At 39.8% G+C, this 25,341-nt stretch overlaps 1 protein-coding gene across 1 annotated transcript in view; it reads right to left on the bottom strand.

Annotated features, from left to right (window-relative positions):
* Window positions 1-16,046, bottom strand: part of GFY (golgi associated olfactory signaling regulator) — a gene marked incomplete at its 5' end in the record, with an annotated part of 37,863 nt that extends 21,817 nt beyond the window's left edge. Inside the window, one exon of the mRNA XM_082273248.1 lies at window positions 15,509-16,046. Coding sequence (XP_082129374.1) covers window positions 15,509-16,046 — 538 coding nt within the window. The remainder of the gene's footprint in view (window positions 1-15,508) is intronic.
* Between the last annotated feature and the right edge of the window lie 9,295 nt (window positions 16,047-25,341).

The raw sequence follows: 25,341 nt of genomic DNA, 5'->3' as shown, positions 1-25,341 counted from the left end.
CCTCAAGAGATGTGATAATTCATCAGTACATCACGATTGATCGATTTTCACATATATACTATAGTTTGTGTACTCAATAAATTACATTGATTTGGGTTATTTTCACCAACAAAAATGTAGCAGAATACATTTTGCCCTACATTTATAAGGAGAGAATATTTATTTGCAAAATTTTATAACAGAAACAAAGAAAAACACATTTTTTTTTTCCAAAAGGGGGTTGTAGGGCTGGGTAAATTAAATATTGTATGCATTCCAATTTAGAGGATCTCTGCTCCTCCTAGTGTCCCCCATTTTGTCTTTTAATGGGATCAAGGTGGGAAATTATGAAAATAGAATGGGGACTTAGGATATACACTCTTTTATATGTTTGTTTGTTGTTGTTTTTTTTTTGCACTTTATGTGGCGAGTATGAGTTTTTAATGTTTGTACAAATCTATTTTTTGGATATCTCTTTGTAAACTATTTAAAGTGAATAAAAAATATTTAAACTAGGATACTGTAATATTTGAGGTGGAGCATGCTGTAATAAATGTGGAGCGAGATACTGTAATTTTTGTGGTGGAGCATACCGTAATATCTGTGGTTGAATACTGTAATATCTGTAGTAACAATTATATTTATTTTAACCAAGCTTGGTCATACAAAGGTATCATGATCCACAAACGTCAGTAAATAAACAACTTTCAATGATATGGACATAAAGATAGTTGAAAGACATCTTAACGGAAATTGGCAATTATTGTAGTAACACAGAATCCACAGGGATTGTTCAAACAGGATTTTAAATCCAAATTGTACACCAGGAGAGAGGGAAAATAAATGGTATCCCTCCCTGTGGACCAAGGTAAGAGCTTTTGTGTAGTTAGCCACAGGAGGGGCAATCAGAGCAGGGTAAGAGGGCTGAAAATTGGGGGTAAATTATAAAGGGCTTTTTAGTGCTAAATGCATTCTCATAAATCAATTAGTGAATAGCTCTTAATAAGTGTAGGACAACATTTATGGCTATTTTAGAAATGTGAATATACAGTATACCTGTTACTGTGGTCTGAACACAGACCAAACAGAGGACCAACATTGTAAAACACTTCTTAGTTGGAGAAAAGTTGCAATATTACACCAGAAGAGTAAAAATATTAGAATATATATATATATATATATATATATACTGTATATATACTGTGTGTATTTATATATCAGTCAATAATCTGTTAAACATAGGGTTCAGAGTCATCACAACTCAGCCTCATTCAATGTGTAGCTTACCATTGATATTGCACAACTACCCCAGACCTGCTTTTCATGGCTCCCCGCTGACATTGCCAAACCTGAGGCTCGTTTCTGATATACACCTCGCAACGTGACTTCACGGCGCAACGTGGACACAGGTGGACAACACCCCTCTACTGCATTACCAACTCAGAAGTCGGGAGCATGTACAGTCTGGCTTCGCTCAATTCAGGGCAACTGATAGGGGGAGACCACCAGTCTTCTTGTAGGGGGCCAGAACACACAGGGGGGCCCACACAGGGAGTGGGATTAGTGATGAACAACATTTATAGAAAGCTTCCTCCAGCAGCTGAAAGCTGATTTCTCCCCCTCTCCCTGCTGCCAGCTTTTATCTGCTGAGAAAGAGACAGTTGTCCCTCACAAATCCCCTTCCCTGTGTGGGCCCCCCTCCTCCCAGCGCTGGCTCTAATGTTAGCTCTGCTCCTGAGTTTGTTAACTCTGTAACTTTGTTTCTCTCCCTGCAGTTCTTCCTATACTCCTTGTCCCAGCCTGTATATTTTTTTTTCATCTCTCTTCCACATTGCTCTGTCTTGCTGACACAGTCATCATCTGATCAGCTGCATTCCCATGGGGTGAAGAATTTAATGTTACACCAGTTCCATAGCTGCCTGCTATCTTATCCCAGTGCAGTTTAGTGTGCTTTATGTAGCTGGGCTTCCCACTCCTCTCCCCTAGACTGCTTCCTGACCTATGCAACTTTTCTTCTTTTCCCCTACATTGTCAGTTCCCTTTGCAAATCTATGTATCAGCTCCTTCTATTTAACCATTTACTAACAGATCTGGCAGTAGTAAACTCCATTTTTTTTCATGTATCTACAAGTAAGCCTATAATAGGGCTTACCTGTAGATTTAGTGAACATCTCCTAAAGATAGCAGACGGTGATATACCATCCATTGAGAGACCATGACACCCATGCACATGCATGTGAGTTACATCATCGCAGTTTGGCCAAATGACTGGAGCCCATGAACCCAGAGAGAAGACCAGATGAAGATGGAATTCCTCTTAGTATTGAAAGCACACCTGTTTTTTAGGTTAGAAAAATGTAATTAAATTCTCATTCCCACAGGTACTCTGGCTGTGTGAAGGAGGGGTTTGGGCTGGAGCCATCTGTCATTCTATGGGGATGAATGTACTAACACAGCTGCAGGCCCTAATTGGAAAGGTGTACAGTTGAGTGGCCTCCAATTGGACACTGTCTGTGTTCGGCCTGCATCCCCACGCCTGTCAAATAAGTACCTCTCAGCTGTGTTCGTACAGCTCCAGGTGGCTCAAGCCACTTAACCACTTGCCAACTGCTCACAGTATATTTACTGCGGCAGTCAGCCCCTCACAGGCAGAGCGACGTAGGTCTACGTCGCTAGCCTGTGAGGCTCTGGGGAGCGAGCGCGCGCCGCCGCTCGGTCACGGACCCCCCCCACGCGTGTGACACTCGGCGATTGTCGGGGGAGAGGGAGAAAGTCAGGCGGCTAGTGTAAACAAGCCGCCTGTCATTCTCCCCGGTGTAGAAATGATGATCACACGGTTCTACTATGTAGGACCGTTGATCATTGTTCCTACACCTCAAGCCACAGCCAATCACAGCCAATCACAGTTAGAATCACGCCCCTAGGGACACACACAGCCCCTCCCTCTCAAATTAAGTTAACCCCTTCACTACCAGTGTATTTTTACAGTAACAGTTACAGTTACAGTAACAGTGCATATGTATAGCACTGATTACTGTAGAAATGTCACTGGTAACCCCAAAAGTGTCAAAAATGTCAGTCAAGGGTCCGATCTGTACGCCGCAATGTCGCAGTACCGCAAAAAAAAAAATCGCAGATCGCCGCCATTACACGTTAAAAAAAAAAAACAACAAAAATGACAGAAATCTTTCCCTTTGTTAGTAAACGTGATAACTTTTGCGCAAACCAATCAAAATAAGCTTTTTGCGATTTTTTTTACCAAACATATGTAGCATAAAACAAATTGGCCGAAAATGTTAAAAAAATTTGATTTTTACATTTTTTGGGGGGGAATTTCATATAAAAAAATGTGAAAAATATTGTTATTTTTGCAAAATTGTCGCTCTTTTTTTGTTTATACGCATGATCAAAAAATCGCACAGGTGATCAAATACCACCAAAATAAAGCTCTGTTTATGGGAAAAAAAGGACGTCAAATTCGTTTAGGTACAGCGTCGCACGACCGCGCAATGGTCCGTTAAAGTCACGCAGTGCCGAATCGCAAAATACCCCCTGGTCAGGAAGGGGGTAAAATATTCCGGGGCTTAAGTGGTTCAATTAACCACTAATTCACACTGTACAGACCACAGCATCCATGTGCAGGAGCCCCAAGACCTCATTCACACACACAGATTTATTTATCAACTCAGTTTCATCTTTTAGATTTAGCTGGAATTCTTTGAGTTATGTTGCATTTGTGTCTGCTAATAATGATTTTATTGTATTTTTATGAAAATATAGCTATAATATTTTCTTGGGGGGGGGGGGCTGTCAGGTAGTCTGTACGGGGCCCCACAAATTCTATCAGCAGCTCTGGCTCAATTCCTTCTGCTAGAAACAGCAGTGAAGGTCAAAGCACAGCATAAAGCCATCTAGTGGCCATGAGCAAGATGCTTCAAATACAAAATTACACATCATGGCAGCAGCACCACACCTGTCACCATGCTCCCACATGAGATCGGCTTAGACACCAGAAACACAGGGACAACATCACACTGATTAAAGCATGGTCAAGCAGATCTCAATTACATACTTTAAAGATCCATTAAAAAAACACTCATAGTTACATACATAGAGAAAACAAAAGGAGAACACCCCATGGGACTTTGAATGAGATGGATGCAGAAATGTAAATGAGTAAAAAGCATAAGTATGCAGTAACAAATTTATTTGTACATATAATACACATAAATGCATATAGACAGCAGACATCAATACATAGTGTAAAAGCATGATAAGATATTAACATCAATGAATAAGAGAATGACATGCATAACTCATAATTGAAGTGTGAGCTCTACGCGTTTCGTGGGTCCTATATGCCCACTCATCAGGAGCATGAGGTAGTATGCCTGTATAAAAATACAGAAATAAATGGAATCAGTCTGGATGTGGATATGCATATAGTTAGCCAGCAGTTGTGAGACTACAACATAAGTATGTATACCCCAAATGGGGGAGTCGCACTTACATGCGGCTATAAAATTGGAACATGGTGGATGAGCACTGTCCCAGGGTGAAAAATCAAGTCTGATCCGGGAGCTGACGGGGCGTGGATGCACGGCAACAGAATGGAAGGCCAGGTAAGAATTCATAGGTGATGGGTGCCACATCCTGCTTGATGGTATAATAGTAACTGGAGAGATATATGGATATATATGTAAGTAATAAGATATTGCATGGCAATATAATGCAGTAACAGTATGAATAAATCTAAACCAGTTGGGGCAAAACCATAAGTGCAGGGAAGAGACTGTGGACCCAAGGTGAAGGAAAGGAGTGAAGTGAAGAAAGGAGGGGGCAGGGATATATATATATATAGATACTCACCCTCCTATATATCATATACCTATATACACAAAAATTATATGCATATTACCTGGTTACCACTGCATTGGTGATTTAGCCCACTTTATTCACACTCTTTGTCACTGATTCTGACAATGCTTCTTGTCATTGATTTCCTCACATCACCCTTTATATCCCTGCCCCCTCCTTTCTTCACTTCACTCCTTTCCTTCACCTTGGGTCCACAGTCTCTTCCCTGCACTTATGGTTTTGCCCCAACTGGTTTAGATTTATTCATACTGTTACTGCATTATATTGCCATGCAATATCTTATTACTTACATATATATCCATATATCTCTCCAGTTACTATTATACCATCAAGCAGGATGTGGCACCCATCACCTATGAATTCTTACCTGGCCTTCCATTCTGTTGCCGTGCATCCACGCCCCGTCAGCTCCCGGATCAGACTTGATTTTTCACCCTGGGACAGTGCTCATCCACCATGTTCCAATTTTATAGCCGCATGTAAGTGCGACTCCCCCATTTGGGGTATACATACTTATGTTGTAGTCTCACAACTGCTGGCTAACTATATGCATATCCACATCCAGACTGATTCCATATATTTCTGTATTTTTATACAGGCATACTACCTCATGCTCCTGATGAGTGGGCATATAGGACCCACGAAACGCGTAGAGCTCACACTTCAATTATGAGTTATGCATGTCATTCTCTTATTCATTGATGTTAATATGTTATCATGCTTTTACACTATGTATTGATGTCTGCTGTCTATATGCATTTATGTGTATTATATGTACAAATACATTTGTTACTGCATACTTATGCTTTTTACTCATTTACATTTCTGCATCCATCTCATTCAAAGTCCCATGGGGTGTTCTCCTTTTGTTTTCTCCATAAAAAATTTGGGATGGAGATGAGTTGCAACTGACAGAGTTTTGACCATTTCTTCTTTTTCATAGTTACATACATAGTTACATAGTGAGGTTGAAAAAAGACACCAGTCCATCCAGTTCAACCTATGATGTGTGTGTGTGTTTGCTGTTAATCGTACATTGTATACCCCTCTATGTTGTGGTCTTTAAGGTGCCCATCTAATAGTTTTTTGAAACTATCAATGCTCCCTGCTGATACCACTGTTTGCGGAAGAGAATTCCACATCCTTACTGCTCTCACAGTGAAGATCCCCCTGCGTATTTTAAGGTTAAACTGCCTTTCCTCTAGTTTTAGTGAGTGGCCATTTGTCTTATTGTATTTCCTTTCTCTGAATGGGTTTTTCCATATGCTAGGGTTGCCAGTACAATATTTGTAGATTGATATCATATCCCCCCTCAATCGTCTCTTCTCCAGGGAGAATAAGTTCAGTGCTTGTAGTCTATCCTCATAGCTGATGCCCTCCATTCCCCTAATTATTTTTGTTGCCCTTCTCTGGACTTTCTCCAGTTCCAGCACATCCTTCCTGAGGACCGGTGCCCAGAACTGGACAGCATACTCCAGATGTGGCCGGACCAGAGTCTTGTAGAGTGGGAGAATAATCTCTTTATTTCTGGAGTGAATCTCCTTTTTTATACATCCCAGTATTCTGTTGGCTTTGCTTGCAGCGGCTTGGCATTGCATGCCACTGCCAAGCCTGTTGTCTACCAGTACCCCCAGGTCCTTTTCCATCCTAGACTCACCCAGAGGTTCCCCCCCCCCCCCAGTGAGTAGCTTGCTTTCTGGTTTCTGGCACCCAGGTGCAATACTTTACATTTTTCAACATTAAACCTCATCTGCCATGTAGTTGCTCACCCCATAATTTTGTTCAGGTCCACTTGTAAGGTTTCCACATCCTGCCCAGAAGATATTGGCATGCTTAGTTTAGTATCAAAAACTAAAAACTGAGATTTTTCTCGATATCCTCTCCTCTAGATCATTTATGAATAAATTAAACAGGATTGGCCCCAGGACAGAACCCTGAGGGACCCTGCTTTCCACACCCGCCCAATCTGAGTACTCCCCACTAATCGGTCTAAATGACTACCTATAGCGCTTGCTTTAAAATAATTACAACATATATTAAAAGTGAATATAATGAATTTCATAAAATTGATATTAGTGACAAATATAATAAGTGCAGATGATAAACCCTATTTCATATAACATTGATAAATGGGAAAAGTCCAAAGTTAAAAAGTCCAATAAATATGCAGTATAAAGTGAGTCCTTTGTGTAAACGGTGCCAATTTCCAAACAAAAAGTGCAAGTGCTCAGCGCGATGATTGCTCAATCCACTCAGTAATAATCCTTATAGTTATAATGTCACCGTGACAGAGGTAAGATTCAATCACTTACCAGATGTTGAGGGTCATGTATGCCTTATAGCACCACGACCAATATCGAGCTTGAATAGCCGTCCAGGCTGAAATGGGCTCTCCTTCTGGCTTGTTCCAGGTGGATGAGATGGTGGGATCCCCCTCTGTCTCCTCTCCCCTCAAGCCAAAAAGGATATAGAAAAAAAGGAGCTCCAGATAGTGTGATATCTTCAATTAAGTTTATTCCCAATAGGGCAAAAAAAATATATACAGGACTATTGGCAAAAACCCCCCCCAAGTGCAGCCCTAATGCGGCCGCTTGTGACCGTGTGTTCAGCGCAAGCCGATAGCATGGAAGCAAGCAGGAGAACTTCCAGCTTGCGATCCACCTACGTCACACGTCACCACGCTGTGTGTTCCATCTTACGCGTTTCGTCACTTCCGGTGACGTCTTCGGAGATAGGGACGCACAGTCTTTCTTCCCATTAAATACTGCTTGTATCACCCTTTACTCCGCCTCTTCCTTTTCACTCCGGATATAGATAAGGATTCCAAGAGTGTCCCCGCTGGTTACTTTATGAGCTGAATTGTATATTTTATTATTTAATATCATAATAAACTTTAATAATTACGGGCCATAGCGGTATATGGGGGTGATCTATCCATATGTCTAGATTGCGCTATCACATAGTTATTTATTCCCCAAACATATTATAATATACATTTAAAATCTAATTTTATTAGTTAGCTATTCTAAAGTTTAAAACATATACCCCTTGTGGTTAACACTATAATTCCCCAAAAATAATATTTAATTGATATTAATAAATTAATATATATATATATATCTAAAAATAAATATTTTACCCCTTGATATCAGCACTAATTGTCTTTTCAGAACATTGAAATTAATATTAAAACTAATTTTTGATAATAAATATTAAAAAGGTATAAATATCAATATTATCACCCCTTTTCTTAATATTAAAAAAACACTAAAATTGAATACAAATTAAAATCATATCTACTGTATATTACCCCATATTTATATTTTTATAAAACATTAATTTTAAAATATATAAAAATATAAAATCAAGAAGAATTCATATATACTGTGTATTAAACGGTGTATATTATTCAAAGGATGTAGAAGTGGGAATAGAATTTTGATGTAAATGTATGTTTTATATTTTTATCTTTTGATCATGGATTTGATATAAAACAGTTTACGTCCATTTCAATATTCATTCCTCCAGGGTGTAATGTGCATAGTTGATATATCCATCTTGATTCGTTTTGTGACACTGCGATTCTCATATTTCTCCCCCTCCAATTATTTTCTATTTTGTCAATGCCACAAAATGTGAGTAAACTTGGGTCCCTATTATGTACCAATCTAAAGTGATTAGATACACTATGGTATCTAAATCCCTTTTTTATGTTAGTGATGTGTTCTCTTAACCTCCCTTTTAATTGTCTTGTCGTTCGTCCTACGTATTGTAATTTACACGGACATGACAATAGATATGTTACGTGGGTGCTCTGGCATGTGATGAGATTTTTTATCTTATATGTTCGGTTTGTGACATTAGATGAGAAATCAGTAGTACTACATTTTCTAATTTTCACGGTTTTACATGGTAGACATCTTCCACATGTATAAAAACCGTTTAAGTCAATAAAGGTACTTAATTTTTTTGGTGGATCTGGTATATTTTTAACCAATTTGTCTCTCAAATTTGGTCATCTCTGGTATATAAATCGCGGACGTTCCGGTAAAATCTTTTTCAATTTCTCGTCCCTTAAAAGTATGGGCCAATGTTTTCGTACGATATGTTCTATTTCTCTATATCTGGTGTTAAAATTGGTAATAAAAGTTAGGCCATGGTCCTTGGGTTCTTTTGATTTACTTTCCAATAGGTTATTTCTGTCCATATCTTCAACTTCCTTCCTCACTTTCTCTAATTCACTCTTTTTATATCCTTTTTCTTGAAATTTCATCATTAAAGTTTTTGTTTGTTCATTCAGTAAATCTTGATTATCGCAGTTTCGCTTAAGTCGCATCATCTGTCCTTTCGGAATTGCCCTAATCCAATTTGGATGATGTCCACTATGGGTGGAAATATAACTATTCCTATAAGTACTTTTAAAGTGAGTTTTCGTGGTCAATCCCTCTTCACTCTGTTGTATAGTGAAGTCTAGGAAGTTTACATCTTTCCTGTCCCAAGTTCCTGTAAATTTAATATCGTATTCGTTGATGTTCATTTCCTCAAGATATTCCTTTAGGCTTTCTTCTGTTCCTGTCCATACTATAAAAATGTCATCAATACATCTTTTGTATACCATGAGTTCTTCCTTCTGATTTTCAAAGATCTCTTCACTTTCCCACTTGCTTAAAAATAGATTTGCAACACTGGGTGCATATCTTGCTCCCATTGCAACCCCTTTATGTTGTCTATAATAAGAATGTTGGTGCCAGAAATAATTACTATTCATAGCTGTTTTGAGCAGTTTGAGGAGGAATTTTCTTTGTTTTCTATTTAGTTCCGATTTGTCTTCCAGGGCCCATTTTACTGCTGATATGGCATCATCTTGATGAATGTTGGTATAAAGAGATTCCACATCGATGGTCGCCAAAATAATTTATTTTTCTTTATCAATGGGTATATCTCTAAGCAGATTTATTAAATGCTTACTATCCTTCAAGTGTGAAGGATATTTATCCACTAGTGGCTGTATAAAGCTATCTATGTATTCTCCTATCCCAGAGAAAAGTGAATCTATTCCACTTATAATTCGTCTTCCCGGTGGTTTTGTGGCATTGTTGTGGATTTTGGGGAGTTGGTAAATAACCGGTGTCTTTGGTGCCTCAGGGAGTAGATACTTGTATTCTCGATTAGTAAGGATTCCTTTCTTATGTGCTTTTTTTAGGATTTTCTTGCAAATATTTTTATATTTTAGTAGAGGATTCGTTTTTAATTTCTCATATGTTTCCTTGTCATGCACTAATTTATTTAGTTCTTCATAATAATCTTCAATCCTTTGAATGACAATTCCTCCCCCCTTATCCGCTGGGCGTATTACAATATTTTTTCTTTTTTCCAACTCACGTATTCCTGCCCAGATATCCTCCTTCGGTTTATACCATTTTTTCTTCATTGTTTTAACATCTTGTTCTAAAAGTGATTTAAAAGCATCTATAAAATGATTCATTGCACATTTAGGATTAAAAATTTACTTATTTCTAAGTCCACTATGAATGTATTCATTTTCCTCTTGTACATTAGGTTTCTGGGGTTTGTCTAAAAAATGTTTTTTAATATTTACCTTCCTAATAAATTTCTGGATATCCATATATATATATATCAAAAGGGTCTAACAATCTATCAGGAGCATACTTTAGGCCTAGGTCTAAAACCCTTAGTTCTGTATCTGAAAAGGTTTCACCACTTAGGTTGAATATGCCTTGTCCTAGTTGTTTCTTTTTCGCTTTGCTCCTGCCCCCTCTACATCCTCTGTATTTCTTGCCCCTTCGGATCCTTGTTGAGGTGGTGGTGGGTAGTAGGGTCGGTATTGTTGTTGGGGGGGGGGGGGGTTGTTGCCAATAACCTCCCCCTTCCGTGATATGGGCGATTCCAACCTCTGTTCCCCCTGTACGGTTTGTAATAATGGGGTTCTCTGTTTCTGTATTCCCCTGTTGGGGGTTCCCTGGGTTCCCATATGAAAAAATCCAGATTTTGGGGTCCCTCTGGTGTGTAATGATTCCTTTGCATATGTTCCAGAGGTTGAAATGAATTATAGGTAGGTACATTGTATCTGTTCTCTTTGTATGATGGATATCTATATCTGTTTGGATTTTGATGATAAGGTGTCCTAGGTTGTTGTTTTTTCTCCTCTGTTGGTCTAGGATTAGGTAAAGGGGTATTTTGTTGTTCCATTGGTGTAGTGGGTTGTATCAAATTTGTATGATATTCTCTCTCTATAGAAGAGCATACATGACCCTCAACATCTGGTAAGTGAATGAATCTTACCTCTGTCACGGTGACATTATAACTATAAGGATTATTTCTGAGTGGATTGAGCAATCATCGCGCTGAGCACTTGCACTTTTTGTTTGGAAATTGGCACCGTTTGCACAAAGGACTCACTTTTTACTGCATATTTATTGGACTTTTTAACTTTGGACTTTTCACATTTATCAATGTTATATGAAATAGGGTTTAACATTTGCACTTATTATATTTGTCACTAATATCAATTTTATGAAATTCATTATATTCACTTTTAATATATGTTGTAATTATTTTAAAGCAAGCGCTATAGGTAGTCATTTAGACCACTTACCTGCAAACATCTTTTTTATTTCTATAGCAGCTGCTACAAATACACAAATTTTAAAAATATTTTTTATTCACAAAATTATTTCTTATTCACAAAAAACAATTTTTATTTATTAAATTCATCACTATTTATTCACATATTTATAAAATAAACACATGGCGCGGGGCATATACACTAGTATATTCCTTACATATTACTCCCCACTAATCACCACCCTTTGCAACCTCCCCTGGAGCCAGTTCTCTATCCAGGTACTCACCTTATGGTCCATACCTACCTTCCTTAGTTTGAACAGTAAGCGTTTGTGGGGAACGGTGTCAAAGGCCTTTGCGAAGTCCAGGTACACCACATCCACAGGCTTACCTTTATCTAGGTGGCAGCTCACTTCATCATAGAAGGTTAATAGATTGGTTTGGCAAGAACGATTTTTCATAAATCCTTGCTTATTACTACTAATAATACAGTTTTCATTACTAAAGTCTTGTATGTGGTCCCTTAACATCCCCTCCAAAATCTTGCAGACTACTGATGTTAGGCTGACCGGCCTATAGTTACCAAGGATATATATCGGCCCCTTTTTAAATATTGGTACCACGTTGGCTTTTTTCCAATCAGCTGGCACCATACCCATCTGTAAACTATCCTTAAAGATCAAGAATAATGGTCTGGCAATCACCTGGCTGAGCTCTTTTAGAACCCAAGGGTGCAAGCCATCCGGTCCTGGGGATTTATTTATGTTAAGTTTCTCTAGTTTAGTTCTAAGTCTATCTTCTGTTAGCCATGGCGGTATTTCCTGAGGTGTGTTGTTTAGTTTGGCCTTACAAGCTGGGTTAGTGTAGCCCCTCAATTCTTTTGTGAAGACTGAAGAGAAGAAATTATTTAACACTACCGTCTTTTCCCTGTCCTCTGTGGCCAAAACTCCCTTATCGTCTTTTATGGGGCCAATGTGTTCTGGCCTCGCTTTCTTACTGTTTATATACTTAAAGAATTTCTTGGGGTTCTTTTTACTCTCTTCCGCTATATGTCTCTCGTGTTCTATTTTAGTCGCCCTGATTTTGTCTTTACATTTCTCATTACACTCTTTGTAATGCTTGAATGCTGCCAATGACCCCTCAGCCTTGTATTTTTTGAAGGCCTTTCCTTTAGCATTAATATGCATTTTTATGTTGGAGTTTAGCCACCCAGGGTTTAGTTTTGCTCTTTTAAATTTATTTCCCTTTGGAATACACTGGTCAATCCCTTTGTTAAGTATGCTTTTGAAGCACTCCCATTTTTCCTCTGTGTTCTTTGTTCCAAGGGTTCTATCCCATTTGATATTTTCTAGCAGAGAGCGCAGTTTTGGGAAATTGGCATTGATGCAGTAGTTCATGCAAAAGGAGCCCAGACCAAGTATTAAGTGCATACTACACTATACATGGATATACTTTTCACTAAGCCAACATCTCTGTATTAAAAATCCTTTTTTTTATTGGTCTTATGTAATATTCTAATTTTCTGAGATACTGAATTTTAGGTTTTCACTAGCTGTAAGCCATAATCATTGAAAATTAAAAGAAATGCTTAAAATATATCACTCTATAAAATATGAGTTTCACTTTTTGAATTGAATTACTGAAATAAATTACCTTGATGATATTCTAATTTTATGAGATGCACCTGTATAATGTTTTGGGGTTCTAAGTAGTTTTCTATCCAAAAAAACAGAGGTTTTCTACATATGAGAGAAGTGTCTAGGATGCAAAAGGACTTGGGGGTACTGGTAGACAACAGGCTTGGCAGTGGCATGCAATGCCGAGCCGCCGCAAGCAAAGCCAACAGAATACTGGGATGTATAAAAAAGGGGATTCACTCCAGAAATAAAGAGATTATTCTCCCACTCTACAAGACTCTGGTCCGGCCACATCTGGAGTATGCTGTCCAGTTCTGGCCACCGGTCCTCAGGAAGGATGTGCTGGAACTGGAGAAAGTCCAGAGAAGGGCAACAAAAATAATTAGGGGAATGGAGGACATCAGCTATGAGGATAGACTACAAGCACTGAACCTATTCTCTCTGGAGAAGAGACGATTGAGGGGGGATATGATATCAATGTACAAATACTGTACTGGTGACCCGAGCATAAGGAACAAACTATTCAGAGAAAGGTGATACAATAAGACACGTGGCCACTCACTAAAACTAGAGGAAAGGCAGTTTAACCTTAAAGTGCGTAAGGGGTTCTTCACTGTAAGAGCGGTAAGGATGTGGAATTCTCTTCCACAAGCAGTCGTATCAGCAGGGAGCATTGATAGTTTCAAAAAACTATTAGCTGGACACCTTAAAGACCACAACATACAGGGGTATACAATGTACGGTTAAAAGCAAACACACACACACATCATAGGTTGAACTGGATGGACTGATGTCTTTTTTCAACCTCACTAACTATGTAACTATGTAACTATGTGGCAGAATTGGCCCAGTAGGCAAGTGGTTAAGAAATAATACTTTTAGAACCAGTTTAATGTTTCTTAAAATTAACATAATATCTAGTGTTGTGTGAGTATACCTACTTAAAGGCATCATTATGTATATTCCATGTTCACAATTAGCCTAATTCATCTCAATGATAAACAAAGCTTACAAAATAGCAGAATATATACAGTAATACATGCAGTCCCCAGGCTACAAACAAGATAGGGTCTGTAGATTTGTTCTTAAGTTGAATTTGTATGCAAGTCGGAACAGGTACATTTTTTTTAGTGTAGGTCCAGCCAATAAAATATTTTTTGAGGTTTTTGGATAGCATGGGGAAAGTTTAAAAACCCCTGTAACATTTGTTTTGCTGTCTTTGTACTTGTTCAGAAAATTTCACCTCACTTTCTGTCCTAATGACAATTGGATTTTCCATAGTTACATAGTTAGTCAGGTTGAAAAAAGACCATCTGGCTCAACCAATAAAAAAACAAAAAAAAACGAGTAAAGAAAACCCAACCATACAATCCCATCCTATACCCGCAATTGATCCAGAGGAAGGCAAGAAAAAACCCAAACAAAGCATGATCCAATTCAATACAGCAGGGGAAAAAAAATCCTTCCTGATCCCCCAAGAGGGACACTACTGTCTGGTGGTGGATTTTTCATTCTTTACAGCAATAATACTCCCTGGAGGATCACACACTGTGGAGGTATTGTGCTGGGACTTTGCGGTTTAATAATCCACTATATATATTTTTTGATATATGAAAACATGAATTTTGACACATGAATTTATACAGTATATGCACTTACAGTATATAAAGCTTTTGCACTTTACAACTTGAGAAGTTGGCTGATTGCATTTCATCTTTTATATTATACTTTTTGCACTTTATAATTGTGCTTACTGATAATTTTTTACACAGTAATTATTTTATTATTATTATTACTATATAATTTGTAGCGCTGCTTTTTTGCTTATATATTACGGATTGGAATCACAATTTATAACAAACTGCTCAATTTTTTATAACCCAACATGGATTTTATTGTGGTCTGTGCGAGTCTGTGGAGACATCTACCCTCTCTATTTTTCCTGTTTACCATTTTCACTGAAGGTGAAAGTAAACAAAATCTCAAATTTGTGTCCCCAGAACAGTTAGTGGCAAAAAAATAAAAGCTTAACGCTTGTAAAAGCAGCTTTTTTATTAAGCTGCAGTGTGCATAAGCCCTAATAGAGTGGACATCTTCCAAAGGGGACTTTAGTTCTGGTAATCCCGATGACAACCATGGATTCCCTCACTTTGAAGGATTTCCTCTCACTTCCTCTTTTGGCTATGGGACAGAAAGTAAAGGGAAATGTCCTCCATGGGACACAGATGACAAACTTTCGTCTTTAGTTCTACATGAAAGTTTATGAATTCGCAAATCCATCTTGACATCATCTTTGATAGAGTAACAACATTCATGTGTGCGTGAGTGCAATTATATTACAATGTACATAGACCCATATGTACACTCAGCTTGTTATTTATCATTCTAGGTCTGCCAAAAAAAAAAAAAAAAAACAATTTATAACTAACCTTTTTGCTGACCATCTTCTCTCATATATTTATGATAAACAACAAAGTTTGTAAAGTTGATGAAATGCTTCCATATTACATAGTGGGTTGCATTGTCCATATCTATACTAAGAAGATTTCCAGAAGAGGTCAGGTTAGATAAAGATGACATGTTTGTTGCCTTATCATAGTCATTTAGAATGTCAGCTTGTATTGTCTGGTTTGAACTGATGTCTTGAGTTATGTTGAGACAATCATTGGGCAGTTTTTGGGAAGCATCCAAATTAAAGCAGCAAGGTTGTTGGGTACTGTTCTGCTGAATAGATGACTGTAAAGTAGAGTTTTTATCGGCTTTTAGATTTGGATTGCAGATTTGAGGTAATACAGGAGGGGAATTAAATCCATTAGGCTTGCTGATGCTGTTTTCATCAGTGTACTTTGACAGTTTTAAAAGCTGCAGAAAGTCAAATGCATTGGTCTTCTCTGCGAAGCAGGACAGTACGACAATAAATATCACACAAGGTGACAGATCAGATCGCATTTCGTATAGCTGTTTCATTTTCTATAATAAAGTAAAATGGAAGACAAAAAAATAATTATATACTTATACATTGCATTTATCTATGTAACACTAAGGTAATCCACAACACTGCAGAGTGAACAAGAGCCATTTACATCATCATTCATCATCACAATCATTACAACTATTCAATTAAATCTATAGTGTGACTATAAGGAGATCTGACAAATTCCAAACTGAGGAGAATGGGTAAGTCGTGCTGAACACACTGCTACCGTAATTTCTCTAAAATCCACACTTCCGCAATTAAAATGGTTAGATTTAGATCTTATGTGAGTGATAGAGAAGGGGCAACATTAAAAACTCACTTGAAAACAAAACAAACATCAGCTCTGGTCACAAAGTGAGACATTTCAAATCCCAATAAACTCTATTAGCAGAATGTCATAAAACCCTGTTAGCAGAAGGTCATAAAACTTCTAAAGAGTACTTTGCAGAATTTGGAAAAACCTCCTAAAAGAGCAGCTTAAAATAATATATATTGTGAGTCTTTTTTTTTTACCTGAGGTATACATCATGTATGATGCCTAAAAAACCATGATTTCATTTTATTGAATAAAATGTTGGTAGTCATCAAATTGGTCCTAAGTGAGTATCCATTAAAGTAAAATAAAGCATCTCAGACATCTTACATCACCCCCTTCAGCTTTTTTGAATAGGTGGGGGTTGGCCCAGGGACACCCCCTAAAGAGCTTACAAAATCTGCTGTTATTGACCTCTGGAGCTGTTGATTACCATTACAATTATGCATAAATGCTATTCGTTTATGAGACTGTATTCGATTGGACAACTCTGTAAACTCAGAACCAAAGACTAGGTGAACTTTTCACTTTTAATCTCATTTGTTTTACTGTTTCTTTTTTTGTAATCTCTTTTCTGTAAATCTTTTCTTGTGCTGTTTTTCTTTTAATTTAAGCAATATTTTGAAATTGTTAAGCTGAATTTCTGGTCCAATGTTTTTTATTTTTTTAATTCCCTTTAACAAAAGATTCATCAAAGGTTTTTTTCAGTTTTGAACGAAAACACAGTACAACTGAAAATGAAAAGCAGTAACCTTTGAATTGATACAAGTAAGAGCACAGTGGAGCTCACATAAAGCGGGTACATTGCGCAATAAGGGCCCCAGCAGATACCAACTATAAATGGACAACAGAGTGAACAGAGTGGCAAATGTAGAGGTTACAAAGATCCAAAGAAGCACCCCATTCATGAGGAATTTTTCTCTTCACTGAAAACACATTAAGCATCTCTAAAAGCGGCTGCAAAAGGGAAAATAAAATAAAAAATTTGAGAGGGGGGGGGCAGAATCAAAAAGAGAGAAAGGGATGGGACCTGAGAAGACCCACTATTAGGCTTTAGCAGCCTCCACTGAGGCAAGTTACATGGAAAGCAAAGCAAGGTCGATGTTCGCCTAAGAGTTATAATCTATCCAAAGGCCCCAAACCTTGAAGTAAGTCAAAACCAGCTCAACTCACCAACCACTCTGCTTACCAATCAAATTACCTGTCTAACAGTATGCATTAAAAACAGGAGTTTAGTTAGCACACATTTGCAAATGCATGTGTAAGCTGCAAGGCCACTTCACGGCACCCTGTATTACCTGCAGTCCTAATTACTATAAATTTATGAGAGTTTCCACAGTGGAAGCACATGCATTCTAATGGATAGATAGAGAGCAGGTGGGCCTGGAGGTAGCCAAATCCTCCTTAAAGGTACAGGGGCAAACTGGACACCCAGCACATAGCACAATGGAAGCAAAGGTGTCCGGTGTGTCCCCTTACCAATATTACATTAGTAATAAACTCACCAACCAGTCTGCTTACCAACCAAATGAATACAGGGTGCTGTGAAGTGGCCTTGCAGCTTACGCATGCGTTTGCAAACGTGTGCTAGCTAAACCCTTGTTTTTAATGCATACTGTTAGACAGAGCAATTTGGTTTCTAACCAGACTGGTTGGTGATTTGAGCTGGGAATACCTTAAGGGAATTGGGCTTACGCATCTTCCAAAATTGAAAAGAGCTTCTAATGCACCATAGTGCCCATGAGCCTCTGTTTACCTTCACCAATGTTTGGAAAAGGTTGCCACCACACCTAGGCAGGAGTTTGACATGTGGCCAGGAACACAAACCCAACCAATTTCCTCTGAGCCTTAGATAAAGATGGAAAAGTTTTTTGTAGTAGGGCTTCCCAGGGGTTCTGGTTAAGGTGACATAGCATAGACCACTCATAACATAAACACCTGTCCAAAACTGGATTGCTTTAGGGTAGGTCCACCACATGTAGAAGAGGGTTCCATGTTCTCTACAACCTCAGAAGCACATTGGGACACTGAGGTAGGATAAACAAAGCAATACTGTCAGGGGCCATATATCATCGAGATAGCATCACATAAGCATTTTCCTAGCGCTTTCCTAACAAAGATGTTCCGGGAGCACTTGGAGGAGGCAAAACAAATTTTAGCCATGTTGCAGTGGGTGGCGTTTAGGGATGATCAAACGGTTTGGGTCGACCATCGGTTCGACGTGAACATTGACTGTTCGAAATTCGGCCGAATTCCGAACTTTTTGCCGAAAAAGTTCTGAATTCGGCAACCAGAACCGACCTAAATGCAATGGGACAGGAACTGGGCTTTAAAAGCTCGTGATTGGACCAGAACCATCAGTAAAAGCCAATTGAGGGGGCAGGAGGATGCTAGGAATGTGATTGGAGTGACTAGGGGGTCCAGAGGCCAATCAGTAGTGAATACACCCCCCAGTATATAAGATAGCCCCGCCAAATCTCTAGCATTGTAATACAGGGATGTGGAAGAGAGTGGAAGCAGTTCTGTTACTCCTGCTTCAAAAGTGTCATTTAGCAATTATTAGTGTGAGGAAAGGGATATCTAGTGTAGTTAGGGTACTATTTTCCACTATAGTTAGATTCAATAATCTAGTTTCTGTAGGGAAAGTGTTAAGTGTCAGGGGGACCGAAGTGTAGTGTAGGGTGAACTGACTCTGACTGCTATGGCAGGGTGACCAAACCCTTCCATGTCAGGGTGACCACCATAGAAAAAATATTGTTTGTATTAGAATTTCAGTAGAGCAGGATAGTGGCTCCGCTACTTTTACACCTGGCTGTTTTTGTTGCATTGGGATTTTTTGTGGACGTCTTTGGAGGCAGGCATAACATCTGAACTTCTGTGTAGGGGTGTATATACACACACACATGTATGTATATATACACACACATACACATATATAGGTGTTAAAGTAGCAGAACCCTATGCCTGCGCTAATGAAATTATTTGCAGGCATAGGGCTCTGCTCCTATGACACCTACATCTGTGTATGTTTATAAATACATATAAGTGTGTGTGTATATATACCCCTATACAGAAGTTCAGATGTTATGCCTGCCTCCAAAGACGCCCAAAAAATGCCTAAAAAAACGCCTGCAACAACACACCTGGGCGTTTTTGTTGCAGGCGTTTTTTTGGGGCATTTTTTGGGCGTCTTTGGAGGCAGGCATAACATCTGAACTTCTGTGTAGGGGTATATATATACACACACACATATATGTATTTATACACATACACACATATAGGTGTGAAAGTAGCAGAACCCTATGCCTGCGCTAATGAAATTATTTGCAGGCATAGGGCTCCGCTCCTATCACACCTATATGTGTGTATGTGTATAAATACATATAAGTGTGTGTGTATATATACCCCTAAACAGAAGTACAGATGTAAAGACGTCCACAAAAAAGCCCAATAAACGCCTGCAACAAAAACGGCCGGGTGTGAAAATAGCGGAGCCCTATGCCTGCTCTACTGCAATTCTAATACAAACAATCTTTTTTTTTCTGGTTCTGGACATTCTACAGAGCTGAAACTTCACATGTACACTTTTTAGACCCCCCCCCTCCCCCAGACAGTAAATCCAAAGAAATCTCTTTTTTTTTCTCAATATTTTTTTCAATACTTGGCTCTCTATCAAAAACGACAATTTTTAAGAACTTTTTTCTGTGTGATTAATAGTCCCTGGGGCATGACCCAGAACCCTAGGCACTTTTTAGGGGCATTTATTGGGTTTTAGGGCTTCAAAATTGTGTTTTTTGATTACCGAAGTTTGGGTCCCATTGATTTCAATGGGGTTCTGCAATCCGGGCCGAACTTTCGGGAAGTTCGGGTGTTCTGGTCGAACCGAACTTTTCAAAAGTTCGATCATCCCTAGTGGCGTTCTCAAAAGGTCCGCAGCCCACTTGGATGTATAGGAACGTGAACATAAATATATTGCATTAGTCAGGGAAGCAACTAAACCTTTCAAGTGCAGGTCTTTTTAGCATCGATTTTAAAAGGGTGTTTCGATGGGCTCTCTTGATGCCTAAGCAGGCTGCGAATGTGATGGTGAATTTGAACATACAGTAACGGAAATGTTCAACTGCAGGCAGTTGCAAATGTTGTTGAAAGATTTAATGCCATCCAACATAAGAAGTTCATAGACAAATTTAACACCTTGTCTCTACCATCGCTGAGGGGTTGTCATGAGTGGGAATTAATTGGGGGGGGGTGTTCAAGAGGCCATAAAGAGGAAGATTGGAAGAAAGCAGTCAACTCGAGTATTTCACCTTCACAGAGAATGCAGCTCAAAAATAGTGGGAAGGCGGACTCCAAAGAAGATTAAACACTGGAAATGGGGAGCATTCGGTTAGAGCACTTTGCGCATCTAACCACTAAGATGAGTGGTTTCATGCAAACAGCAGTGGGTCTGGCCATTGATTTGTACAGAGTGCAAATACGACTACAAGCAGATGTAGTTAATACTCCATACAGTAGGTGGCATCTGGCTGCTGTGTATATGGAATAGAGACTTGGGGGAATGATCTTCCTCTGCAGGCTCCATAGGCATCACAGGGGGAGCAGCTGTCCAATTGGATGCTGCATTCCCCAGTAACCTTCTGCAGCTGTCTTGGATGAGGCAGCCCTTAAAAATAAGGGAAAAAGCTCTGTATAAATAATAGTGATACTCTTCAGCAAGTATACAAATGTGCATAAACAAAACTGAGTTTTAAATTCAATAAAATAGATCACAATAATGTGAATAAAAGTCCATAAGTGTAAATAAAATAGTTCCAGTGTTATTAGTCCACAATCTCAGTGAATCCAGTTGCCAGAACCAGTTTCTGCTTGACTTATATGCCAGAGGTCCTGTCGCCATTCTAAGCTCAGGTTTATGCAATTTATATGGACTGCTTGCACTGTTAGTTGTAGAGTCTAAACACCATTCCCTGTTGCTTGTGGTTTGGTGGTGTTTTTAATTATTTTTTTTACATATTTTAATAAATACTACACTAGGAGCAATTTTTTTCTGGTTACATAGTTACATAGTAGGTGAGGTTGAATAAAGACAACAGTCCATCCAGTTCAACCTGTGTAGGTGTGTGTGGCTGCAATCATCTCACATACCCCTGTATGTTCTGATCCTTGAGATGTACGTCTAATAGTCTTTTGAAAGCCACCATACTACCCGCAGAAACCACCTCTTGTGGTAGAGAATTCCAGAATCTTGTAGCCCTAACCGTAAAGAACCCCCCATGTTGCCTGAGGTTAAAACGCTTCTCCTCTAATCGCATTGTATGCCCCCGAGTCCTCATGCAATCCCTTCGACTGAACAGCTTTTTTTATAAGCTGAGATCCCCATTGAGATATTTAAAAATTGCTATCATGTCCCCCCTCAGGCGTCTCTTCCCCAGGGAGAATAAATCAAGCGATTGCAGACGTTCTTCATAATTAAGGTCCTCCAATCCCCCAATTAGTTTAGTTGGCCTTTTCTGGACTCTCTCCAGCTCCAACACATCCCTCCTGAGGACTGGCGACCAGGACTGGACAGAATACTCAATATGCGGTCGGACCAGAGTTTTATAAAGTGGAAGGATTATAGACTTATCTCTGGAATACACCCCTTTCTTTATGCATGCTAATATTCTGCTGGCCTTGGCAGCTGCCGCTTGACATTGCATGCTGTTGCCTAGTCTATCATCAACCAAGACTCCCAGATCTTTCTCCATTTTTGATTCCCCCAAGGGTTCCCCTCCTAATGTGTATTGTGCTTTTATGTTTCTAGTCCCCAAGTGCAAAACCTTACACTTCTCCACGTTAAACCTCATTTGCCAAGTCGTTGCCCACTCCGTTATTTTGTCCAGGTCATCCTGTAGGATATCTGCTTCATGCTGTGCAGTTATTGCCCTGCCCAATTTTGTGTCGTCTGCAAAAACTGATATCGAACTACTGATCCCGTCCTCAATGCTGTTTATGAATAAATTGAACAAGGTTGGTCCCAGGACTGAGCCTTGGTGGACCCCGCTTACTACCTCAGACCAGTCTGAGTATGCGCTGTTTATTATCACCCTTTGGACATGCCCTTTTAGCCAGTTCCGTATCCAAGAGCAAACCCTGCTGTCGATACCTGCAGATCTTATTTTATAAATTAAGCGCTTATGGGGAACTGTATCAAAGGCCTTAGTGAAATCTAAGTACACCACATCCACTGGTCTGCCCCTATCTAGCTCACAGCTCACCTCCTCGTAGAATGTTAAGAGATTGGTTTGACAAGAACGCCCATTTGTAAACCCGTGCTGGTTACTGCTGATGATGCTGTTGTCTTTAGCAAACTCTACGATATAGTCCCTTATCCCCTCCAGAAGTTTACATACTACTGATGTCAGACTGACAGGCCTATAATTTCCCGGTATATGCCTCTGACCCTTTTTGAATATCGGAATCACATTTGCTTTCCTCCACTCCCCTGGTACATCTCCTGTCCTAATACTGTCAGCAAAGATCAGGAACAGTGGTCTAGATATAACCTTACTGAGTTCCTTGAGTACTCTCGGATGTACGCCATCCGGGCCTGGTGATTTGTTTGTGTTAAGTTTATCCAGCCTTTCCCTGATTTCACCCTCTGTTAGCCATAGTGGCAAGTCCTGTGTATTAGTACTAACCATACAGTCATGGTCAGTGTACCCCTCTGTTTCCTGTGTAAAGACTGACGAGAAAAAAGCATTCAGCACGGTTGCTTTTTCAGTGTCCTCTGTAACCATCCTCCGATCATTGTTAATTATGTGTGCAATATGCTCTGCCCTAGTTTTTTTGCTGTTGATATATTTAAAGAATTTCTTTGGGTTTTTTTTACTATCCTCCGCTATTTGTCTCTCAAAGTTTATTTTAGCCATCTTGATTTCGTGTTTACTCTTCTTTTTTGCCTCCTTGTATTGGTCGAAAGCCAATACTGTGCCCTCTGATTTATATTTCCTGAAGGCCAATTTTTTACCCCTAATAAGTTTTTTAACGCTACGGTTTAGCCAGCCAGGTTTGGCTTTGTCTCTTCTAAATTTATTTCCCATAGGAATGCACTGCAAGATGCATTTGCTTAATATGTTCCTAAAGCATTCCCATTTTTCCTCTGTGGTCAGTGATCCCAAGGTTTGGTCCCAGTTAACCCTTTCCATCAATGAGTACAATTTTGGAAAGTTTGCCCTTCTGAAGTAAAGGGTTCTTATGTTCCCCACTTGCCTTGCTATATTGTTATTTACGCTAAATGTGATCATCCTGTGATCGCTAGAGCCCAGGTAGTCCTGGACTCCTATCTCCGAGATTAGGTCTGGGTCATTAGTGATCAATAGATCCAGGATTGCGTTTTCTCTAGTAGGAGAATCCACCAACTGTGACATGTAATTATGCTGTAAGGTTTCCGTGAATAGACGGGCCTTATGTGAGTGTGTAGTCCCCTCTCCCCAGTCAATGTCGGGATAATAGAAGTCCCCCAATATGATGACTGATCCTAGCTTTGCCACTTTACCCAATAGTGCTAAAAATTCCAGCTCTACCTCCTCCCCTTGTTTAGGTGGCCTATAGCTAACCCCCACAATTACTTTTCCCTTTTCTCCTTCCCTATGGAGTTCTACCCATACGGATTCTAACTCCATACTCATCCCTTCCGTAATGTCACTCCTCTCAATCACCCTTACATTGTTCTTGACGTAGAGACATACCCCTCTCCCTCTTTTTCCTACCCTGTCCTTCCGGTACACCGAATACCCTTGGATATTTGCCAGCCAGTCATGTGAGGGGTCGAACCAAGTCTCCGCTATTCCCACAAGGTCTATGTCCTCCTCATGTACTAATATTTCCAACTCATCCATTTTATTAGCTAGGCTCCTGGCATTAGCATATACCCCTCTTAGTTTTACGGAAGTTAAACGTGATTGGTGGTTATGTTTATTCCTGTTTGGTCTGAGGTTCTCCCGCACAGACCTACCAATTGACGTTGTGGACCTACTGTCGCTGCTGACCCTACAACTGCCTTCAGTCCTTTGCTCCCTCCTAACTGACTCTACTTCTGAGCCCTCCCCTGTCTCCTAGTTTAAAAGCCCCTCCAACTTGGTGGCCATCTTTGAGAAGTCAGCCCAGTTCTCCAGGAACCCAAACCCCTGCTTCCTACACCAATTCCTCAGCCACTTGTTAAGTTCCCTAATCTACCTTCTGCCTCTCTTGTGTGGCTCGAGGTACAGGCAGTATTTCAGAGAAAACCACCTTGGAGGTCCTTTTCCTCAATCTATTACCTAAGTCCCTGAAATCATTCTTTAGGATCCTCCACCTACCTTTTACTTTGTCATTAGTGCCCACATGCACCATGACCGCTGGGTCATCCCCAGCCCTCACAATAATCTGTCTGCCAGATCTGCGATGTGCCGAACGTGGGCACCCGGTAAACAACATACTGTTTGGTTACCGAGATCTTTTTTACAGATTGCCCTCTCTGTCCTCTTGATAATTGAGTCCCCAACTACCACAACCTGTCTAACCTTTCCTAAATCAACGCCCCCCTTCTTCCTGGAGCCGCCCCTCCCCTGGCAGCTGGGGGAGGGTGCATGCTCCAGCTCTGCCACCCCTGAGCTGATATCCCCCTCAACCTGCAACTCTGCAAATATGTTAGGGTGTACCAACTCAGGACTGGCCTCCCTGACACTCATCCCACTAACCTTCCTAACAGTCACCCAGCTGCGTACCTCTGCTGCTTGCGTCTCCTCTATTCCTCCCTCCTCTATGCTGGCCCCTGCCAGCGCCTGATGGGTAATGTCCAAGCTCCTTTCCAGGTTGTTGATGCGACGCAGTCTTGCCACTGTGTTCTCTAGATCCAGGATCTGGTCTTCCAGAGCAACAAGTCGCTCACATCTTGCACAGCAGTATTCGCCCTCGATTGGTTCATCAAGGAACTCATACATGGCGCAAGA

Source organism: Pelophylax lessonae, assembly GCF_965119305.1.
Source record: "Pelophylax lessonae genome assembly, chromosome: 12".
NCBI lineage: Eukaryota > Metazoa > Chordata > Amphibia > Anura > Ranidae > Pelophylax > Pelophylax lessonae.
The sequence above is the reverse complement of the archived record's forward strand: the minus strand, read 5'-3'. Positions and strand labels throughout refer to the sequence as shown.